This window comes from Plodia interpunctella, chromosome 2 (assembly GCF_027563975.2).
Source record: "Plodia interpunctella isolate USDA-ARS_2022_Savannah chromosome 2, ilPloInte3.2, whole genome shotgun sequence".
Classification (NCBI taxonomy): domain Eukaryota; kingdom Metazoa; phylum Arthropoda; class Insecta; order Lepidoptera; family Pyralidae; genus Plodia; species Plodia interpunctella.
In genome coordinates, this window is record NC_071295.1 from 3,165,066 (window position 1) to 3,175,069 (window position 10,004).

Here is a 10,004-nt window from a genome sequence, read left to right on the forward strand (position 1 = left end):
TTTTTTAAATGTTTATTAATAAATATAAATTTTCCGTTGTAACAATGGTGCAAGGGAGAATCACATTTGAATAATTGAATGAAAAAAATTCTGAACTCGAGCGACTAATAGATTCATTTGCATCATTATTATTTGCATCATCAATGGTGCTAATATATTTTTTAAATGTATATAGAAATTGTAATTGTAAATCCGAAGTTTTCAACAAATATTAGATTAGTGGCGGAATTCCTGGACTATCATCCAGTATATAGTGCACCTAAGTCAGAGCAGAGCCCATGGACTATAAGGAGTGAATGTGGAACCCACAACCCAGCAAAAGTGAGAACGTTGCAAGTTGGTAACATCTGATCACCTTTAAGGGAATAACATGTGAGTAGAGTATGTTACAGAGTACGCCGGTACTTTTAGTACTTGTATACTATTGTATACTTGCTAGAGGATATACTTATATTAAATTGAATAGATGAACAATAAATCTGGCTAGCCGATCGTAAATATTAATTTATTGCAAAGAGTAAAACATAGGTTGTGAAAATTGTAGCAAGCGGTCTTCTTGTTATCAACAATATTGGTTGCCTAGCAACCGATTCAAAGACGCACACGAAGAAGGCTGAGGTTGTTAACAGTACTACTTACTAGTATTACCTCAGATATCGATGGTGCGAGACTGTGGAGTATGATCTGAATTGTAAGTTTTCAACTAGCGAACCATAGTGCAGAACAGAAGACTAATGACGCTCTCTCGTTCTGGGTGTTATGCTCCCCAAATATTTTGTGACCTTTATATGTACTTACCGACGCTAGTTCAAGATACTTAAATGTTTTGAATATTTTCAATACCCTTGTAATCTATGTTGATAAACAACCCGTAAGAACGAGATTTAACCAGGCGTAAGTTATCGCGGAAGACACGTATGTTTGACTTTGATCCTAATGAACTTGTATTTACATATTAGTCAATATCACAGGCCGGACCTCCAACTACTTAGCTCGCTTAGCTTAGCCAGTTTTTCGATATATTCCGTTAAACGCACCAATTCAAATAGCAACACGTGAGGAAAGTTGATGAAGAGCACTCTTTCAAGAACATATATTTTTCAGATGCTATATGAGAAGTTAACTAAAATGTATTCCTTCAATAACACCGCCAGTAAAGTAGTTACTAGTGATGGGGTTTATTTGTTTAGAAATTAAAATTTAGAAACAAACATCCATCACTAATGATGTACGAGCTAGTATCGTACAGTGTCAGCATTTTCACCCCTTCCACACGACACAATCTGATTGCCCAATTTGATTGCCGATTGAATTGGGTACAATCTGATCGTCCGTCCACACGTATACAACTGTATCGCCAATTTAAGTATTTGACTGAGCAATCCCAAATCGGGCGATACCGACCACCCAATGACCTTGAATTTCATATTCCGACCCAATTTGATTGTCAATCTAATCAAATTGGGCGTAAAATTGGGTCGTGTGGAAGGGGTTTTACTCATTTTCATACGTCATCCAATTTTCCAAGTTCACCAATTATTGAGTGTAACTTTTCGAATATAGTTTTATTATTGTAACAAGTTTATCTTTTAATCATCATCTTAGTTTCAGAGTTGTTTCGGCAGCCCGAACAAATGATTTAGCTTGAGGTGCTCTTAGATGTACATTTTATTGTATTCTTCGAATCGCATTTCGCATATGAAAATATTGACTACTAACTGGTACTATTCGGATTGGGTCGCTAAACGAAATACCTCATCTCGTTTCCTGCAACATTAAATCGCACCAACAACAATTTTCAAGAATATGCAACGGTCGAACTGAGGTTATCACTCACGTAATTACAAGATCTAACTGGCTATTAATAAATACGTAATTATGTGTGACTGTCCCAAGGGACGTGTACGTGTTATGGGCAAGTGTAGTAAATGAAACACAGTTAAGCAAATACGCGAAAGTGTCTCTCGACGAAATTATCGTTTGCTAAATTTAACTTCTAGTGACAGTAGTATCACACGATTCGACAAAGCCAAGTGACAGACACGTGCATTTGCGGCAGTCTTCATGTTCGTGACATAGCAAATAAGCTCCAGGAGTGGCGCCTGCGCTAGTACCACATCCTGAGTAGACTATCAAATCACGTAGGGAATAAAAGTCTGGCTATGCCATTCCCGCCCCTTCTATCCTACTAGTGGCCCTGGCAGAAGGGGCAAACTTGAAGTGCTGGCTTAATGTTGTCAAGGATATGCGTGTCTTTTGTCTGACTAGGGATACGGAAGATCGTGCGAAGTGGAGAAAACAGAATGGGTCCCTGGGCTCCGAGACGCGTAGGTAATACCTAAGTGCAGCCGGTCTGAGTTTGCTAAACCTGGGTATAACCAACTTATGTTCTGCTAGACCTAGGGGTATAGTGTATATATTCGGCTAGACCTATATATTGACCTAACTTGTGTAATCGTTTCAAAACAATTTGTGAATTAAATAACGACATTTTTAACGGCTTCTACTAATTGTAAACCAATAAAGACATACCTGAACATCGAATTTGTTTATATTTCTATTTAAATGACACGTTAATTACTCTTGATTGATAGCTTCCATCATTTAGATAGATAATTCCATTAGAATTTTATCACTGAGAAGAATATTTAAAATCATTAATATCTTACGGACGGATATTGCATAAGTTTTTGTCGATCTAGTCTACGTTAATGAAATCGACCACCAGAAAGTTGAATCATTACATTATGTGTAACTAGCAGCCCGTCCTGGCATAGCAAATTATACAACTAAACCTTCCTCAAGATACACACTATCTATTGGTGAAAAACGTACAAAAATATTCTTAATTATTATTTTAACTTTTATCATGAATACCTATAATATCATATATATAATTTTGCATATTAGGTACATAACATAACTATGTATTCTATATATATTTAATTTATTTTTACTTACCTGTTCCTTCTATTTGTACAACATTACTTCTCCCTTTCTGTTGATTGAAAAAGATCCGTTAATGGGATAAGTCCGCCATTGTATATTACCTTCTTGTTATATATGTACTTTTAACATGTGTTCTAAAGATATTACAAATTTAAATTGAAGCGCCATCTCATTTTACATAACAAAATTATTCATTTCAACATACTTGCTTGGCCGTTTATGATAAAGTGATTATTTCAACTTTTCAAAGTCTAAGCACTTTTTTTAGGCATATGCATTTTTTCACGTCGATTTTATATTACCTATACTTATAATATTTCTCAAAAAGATACGAACTACTAGCATTTCGGAACGACCACTGCTGGTGCTGATGCTGAAAGAAACTATAGGTAGGTACCTATATCTACACAGTGTTGGTCCCTTTTCAATTCAGAGTTGTGAACTTCAAGAGGTTTAATAGGTCTATAGACTGGTTTTATATTTTTTCATTAATTTTATCTTATATCTGTGTGATACATTGCATGGAATTAATTAAGTGGGTATAATTCGACATGATGCAGTTGAAATATTTTGCTAATTTCTTCAAATAGGAGTTTTAAAATAGTTAATGTTCAAAGGTTTATCCTAAATAATATTTTAAATGAGAAAGTAAGTTTGTTTGTTACTTCTTCAGGCTCTATCTACTCAACCAATCTTCTTGAAATTACGTACGTAAATTACCTTCTTTTCATCACGAAAAAATAACTCTCTGTGGTAAATTTAAGCAAGCGAAGCGCGGATAATAGCTAGTATGTATATATTTGTTTTACTATCCCCTCAGTTACTATCCCCTCACTTATTTTACTATCCCCTCACTTACTCTTGTTAGGTGGTAGGGTAATCTCAGGTAGGGTTGATAGGCAAAGGCAGACAGTTGTATAATAATATAATTAATAAGTAAAATACAGACCTGTGAACAATAAAAAAAATATAAACTATAATAACTAAATCACTGTAAAATTTAGAACACCTTTCCGAAACATATTAAAACACTTACCCTTCAGGGGTCTATAAATAATTTAAGATATTTTATTATATATATAATTTATTATTATTATACCGTACTGTGGTACGTGCCGATATCGTTATGGTAATGAATGAGTCAAAATGTGATTTCAAAATATCAAGTGGAACAATAATTTAAAATTTTGAATTTAGACTGAAAGAAATAAAAATCATGCCAGCGCGCACGCGATGTGACTAAAGAGGTCATAATGCGTGGCGTTACACTCTTATAAGGTGCGATAGGGCTGGGCTGGTATATATGTATAGATAGATAAAAGCCCTTTCAAAAAATTTAATCGAAAGAAATAGGTTCGTTATATAATGAGGTAATCATGTAATGAACCAGTTAACATGTAGATACGTCAAGTTACTTGGCGCGTCCTTAAGGTTTCCATAAATATTTAAAACGTCTCCAATTAAAATGAATTAGGTAATTCTTGATTATTCGAATGGTGAAGGTTATTATTTATATTAGATTTCTCGCGGCTTGACCAACGTGAATTTTCCATGGGAACAGTAGGTAGAAAGGTAGACTAGTTACGAGTATGCTACGCGAAATTTTAAGAAAATTTAATGAATAGATAAAGCGTGAAGAGGAAACAAACCAACAAATAATTAAAAAAACTTACTGTTGCCTTCAATAGAATATTAATTATTTTATATAGGTACCTAAGTGTTGTTAATTTCGGGTTAATTAATGGTAGGTAGTTAAGTTCGCAGGTTTTTTGATTGTATCTTATTCAGTTTGTCAGGCCTCGTTTATGGACATATCAGGCATCGACGTCTGATACTGTCGATTATTATATACATTTTACAGATAACTAACTCGCTATATATTATCATCATCATCGACCTTGAGATCCCACTGCTGGATCAATTTATGCCACTCACCTTTTTGCCGTAAGTAGGTACCACTTTCAACCTCCTACCTTTCTCAAGTCATCGACCCACCTTACCATCGGATGTTCTACGCAAATGTTCCTCCACTTCACTTTCGCGGACAACTTCTTTTGTGTTTCGTCGAGCGTCCACGAAAGTGACTTGCCTAACCAGTTACAAGAGAAGATTTTTCTATAACTACCTAGTTGTGAAAGAATATTTTTCACTACGCTTGCAATCTATTTGCTACCACTGCTCTCAGTTACCCACCCTACTTCACCATCAACTAGTTTAAAATTGTGATCCAGCATAATTTTCTCTTTAAAAATATTTTGTAGTGTTTCATCATTCGACTCTGCTGCCATAAATATTTTATTTTTCTATTAGACTTATAATAATTACAACGCACAAACACTTTTACAAGGCCATTTATTTTGTCAGATGCTTATAGGTTATCATAGTTCATGACAATTATCATTTTTATAACCCACTTTTAATTAATTAAGAACTCGTTTAAAGAGTCATTAATAAAAAATATACTTAAAACATTGAGTTATTTATATCTATAGATGAATAATTGAAAGAGTTTTCACCTTAATTAAGCTACATAATACTACTTAATAGTTCCATACAGCATGGATAACTAATTCATACGACTGATAAATGCGTCATTCCTTTTTACTCCTATTTTTATTACTTCTAATATCCACTGCAAATAGAACTGTGACTGCCAAAAACAGGAGGCATACGAATCCCAAAACCAACTCATAGCTGTCAGTGTAGTCTCGAATTGCCCCTGGAAAAGTAATAACAATGCAACTATTTAATTTACCTGCTATAAATATGATCTCGGATAAATAACCCGAATATTTTATTGCCACATATCTCCTACGTATTATAAAAATTAAACAAAGAAACTATCCCGCTCCCTTTTATTAAAAAAAAAATTCTTTGATACAGATTTCCAAAATAAAAGTAATAAATATTATGCGAACGAAATATCAAAACAAAAATCTATTTCTTTTAAAGATTAAGAGAGAATACGATTATAATTTCACCTATATACCTAAATACCACAAATTTTCGTTTTTATATCAAAATGTACTTTAATATAATTTGACAGTTACCCAAATCTGACGCTATAACTTATAAGGACTTAATCAAAATTTCTAGAACCTACCTGTAATTGGTCCCACTGATAAGTTTAGCGCTCCAATAATCAGCAATGTGATACCCAAACCAGCTGTGTAGTCTTCCGGAACTACAGCATCGGCGATGACCACAGGAATGAGGGTGGTGCCAAACGATCTAGCTATTCCAGTTATGGTTAAAAATACTAGAATGTACGTTTTGTCATTTGACAACAGTGCCCCTGAAATGTAAATAAGAAAAAAACCAATCACGCTCAAAATTGATGTCCAATTATTTCATCCAGGAATTCAAATCTGTGGATCTATAAGAGAAAAGCTGAAACAGTTCTCTCCTTCCACTTAGATTGACCGTCTTGATCCACAAGTAGAGCTTAGGATAATTTTCTTTTCGTTCAATTCAATGAAGAGTGAAGTCTAAGATATAATAACTAGTTTCCATCTTCTAGCAAGTTTGAATATTTAGGTAGTGTTTATAAACAATTCAAAATGTCACATTTTTTTTAATATGCTCAATTTTACCAATATTTTAAAAAGACGAACCTGATCTCGCTATGAATGATAGTAAACTCCCAACAGCAAACAATTGTTTACTTCCCAGTTTCTTTATGCGTTCACTGAAAAATGTAAAAGCTATTCTCGTTGCCAAGTCTCCACTTGCTATTGAAGTCATAAACGATGTCACATTTTCCTGGAATTTTTTATATAAATATGCGCTATATACCTAAGAGAGTTACAAAAGAAGAGGAAAATAAAGAAGCTAATAAAAAATAGTAAGAGTGGATATATGTGTATCATAGAACGGATATATGGACTTTTATATAAGAAAAGAAAAGCATATTACGTACTCGTAGAAGTACATACTCACTCGACTCATGCCTTTTGCGTAAAATGCTTTAGTAAGCATCAAAGAATATAGAAAATCTGCTACAAATACTGTACTCAAACCCAAACAGGTACGAGATAATCCAAATTCTTTCAAAACCTTGACGTCGATTAGACTTTTCCAGAAAATTCTGTAACAAAATATATTTTTACCTGTCAATTTGCAGGCGTATCCAAACACAACTAAATCTAACTCGTGGTATGCTTAACATATGTCTTTACATAAATGGCTGTCTGTAGTTTTTTTTTAATGTTTTCTGTAGTTTTTTTAATGTTTTTAAAGTGATAATATACCTAAATGCAGATTGTTGATTTCCTTCTTGCATCTTTCCACTTTCTTTTCCCTTGCCAGTTGTATAGGTTTTGTCTTCATGTTTTTCAGTTTTAGGCGATTCATTCTTCATCTCTGTAACATATTCAAAGATATTCATGAGTATCGTAGAATATGTGGACATTTGGGTTCATGACATCATAGCTGTAAATACTACCAGGAAGACACTACAATGAGAGAAAGTAACAAACTGTATAAGTGGAGGATTTATTTATAGTGTTCTGACCTTTGCTATGTTCTTCTACTATTTCTTCTTTCTTCGCATGCCATTCCACTGGTTGTAAAAAACTTACTCCAATGAAAGCATGCATGCTGATTCCGCATATGAAAACCAACATTCCTCGAGTTCCATAATTTTCTGTGGCCTTCTTAATTACATACGGTACACACACCGATGCAATTGCTAAAAATATATAGAAAGTGTGTCTGTGTAGATTCAAATTAAGCCAGCTTTGTTTGTCGCGAGCTCATTGTAATTATTCATAGAAAAATCAGGAGGAATAAAATGATATGTAAAACTGTAAAAATAAGTGGCGCAATTAGAGTAAAGCACGGGGTCCTTACAGTAAGATCTCGTCTCGTGCTCTGTCTACATGGAAGTACAGTTAGTTGCACGCAAAATAATAAACCAATGAAGTACATACATACTTCTTAATAAGTTAGCATTTTATACAATTTAGTTTTAATAGCTCTTTATCAGAGACAGAAAGGCCCATGGATTTATGTAAAGTAGAGAAATCATGCGTCTTACCGTTTATTGTCTGGATAAGACTGACAGCACGCAATCGTTTCGTTGAAAAATAATCTTTCATACAAGTAAACACTAAATTGTACAATATTCCGAAACCAACATTCTGAAAAAAATATTATTCTTATAACAATTCATCCATCAAAAAATCCTTACATCCTTGAGTACAAGTAAATAGAAAAATCACCCATGAACCAGGATAATATTTATAAAATTATCCACTTTGACAATAAAAAGAAAGTGAACTAACAATAATTTATGCTGGACATTGGGTAATTGGGTAATATATCGTGTGTAATAACTAAGTCCTCCTCTCATTCTTTTCGACGTTGTTGTAAATATTTTCTCATCGGCAAAGGACATAAATTAAATTATAGTTGAAATTACCTGCAGCAAAGACTGGCAAATCGTAAAGGCAGTAAACGAATATGTGAAAGCAGATAACAACGCTCCAATATTGTACAAAGCCGTCGCTAGGAACGCCAGCTGTCGCACACTCATCACTTTTATCAACGGACTCGTTAAATAACCTGGAATGTTACATTTTTTATTTGAAGTAATATAATATATGTAAGCGCAATAAAAATATCAAAGAGGTTGCGCTACACCTGCACCTGAGACCGCCTGTTTCTAATGTCATCGTCTCGCTCTCTCTTATCTCCGCATGTTTCCGAGAGCATACTGGGCTGTGACACCACGAAACCGTAAAAATGACCTTAAAATTTGGCTGTGATTTTACAACCGGCCGTCTGCATGATGTCAACCCTCCTTGATAATGTTATTGTTTCCATTTAACTGCTTAGGCAATTTGTTCCTTAGCCGTTTCGTACGACATTAACAATATATTTTTTTATTGCAAAGTCGACTGCTTTATTGGAACAGCGATGAACCCCGAAAGTTCACTTCGTTTTAAACTTACTCTAAACTTTGAATAGTTTCAAAGCGATAGAAGTAAATAACCATTATTGTCTTGAAAAGCAATGGACAAACCTTACCTGATAATGAGAGTGCCATGACATTGCATCCAGCTACGAATCCAATTTTGGTGCTAGCCATCCCTATTTCTTCCATCAAATCATGATACATTAAAGAAAATGATGGTCTAAATCCTCCAGTTGGTGCCTAAAATTATGTAATATTTACATTTTTCTTTACACATTTCAGTACATCCAGTCCATGTGTAAAAAATGTTATTTTATAATAAGCACTCATAGTGTTCATCAGAAGAGTTGCCAACAATGAAACTACGATAAATTTTTTGACTAACATTAATGCACCAACGACAATAAGACCTTGCACTATTTTTGTACTTACAAGTATCAAAATGCAAGCAAAACAAATGACGTACGCCCAACCTCCATCTGGTGGTACTAATTTGAATTTTTTATAATTTCCATTGACCACACTCATTTTATTTTATTTATTCTATTCCTATCTCCAGAAATAATTTTAATTCACTACTATCATTAATTAATTTTGTTTATTACTGTTACTGGTCAAACTCATTTCAATTTAAGAAATATACTAAACATCGTATAATTAAATATTTGTTTTCTGTAATATGATAACCTTAGTCATAAGGTTGCGTATCACTTATAGGTACTTATTAACAGATTTATTTTTACACGACTATCAAAAAATAAGTGTTATGTTTCAGGGTTCATGTTTGTATGGGAGTTTCTTTATTCCACCATCATTCTTAAACGCTTATTATCCGTTAATGAAGGGTATTATTGGAATACGTATTCTGTTTTATCTTTTGAAGTATACATACAGCGCGAAGTAGTAATAGTTTCTGAGAATAGTTTATTTTATATGTCAGATTATGATAAGTTCTCCAATGGTTCTCAACCGTTTACAGCACGGACATGTTATTAAAACGTTTTCGATTATTACAACTTCACGTAATTATATTAATTATATGAAGCCATATATTTTTTCAGTTACTTACTCGTATAGGTTATCATAATTCATGACAGTTATCAGTTTTATAACCTACTTAAAACAGTTATAATTAATA

The 10,004-nt window shown here is 33.6% G+C and overlaps 2 protein-coding genes across 7 annotated transcripts in view; one reads left to right on the forward strand and one right to left on the reverse strand.

Moving 5' to 3' along the window:
* kcc (kazachoc) overlaps nt 1-10,004 on the forward strand; it is a 214,378-nt gene that overhangs the window by 82,333 nt on the left and 122,041 nt on the right. The gene's annotated exons all lie outside the window — the stretch shown is intronic.
* Nucleotides 5,413-9,498, reverse strand: LOC128681306 (monocarboxylate transporter 3-like). Its single transcript, XM_053765094.2, has 10 exons — nt 9,299-9,498; nt 8,980-9,106; nt 8,372-8,514; nt 7,988-8,090; nt 7,463-7,639; nt 7,200-7,311; nt 6,889-7,036; nt 6,564-6,711; nt 6,053-6,244; nt 5,413-5,668 (listed from the first exon to the last, which is right to left on the reverse strand). The coding sequence occupies exons 1-10, from the start codon at nt 9,392-9,394 to the stop codon at nt 5,541-5,543; spliced, it is 1,374 nt and encodes a 457-aa protein (XP_053621069.1). The 5' UTR covers nt 9,395-9,498; the 3' UTR covers nt 5,413-5,540.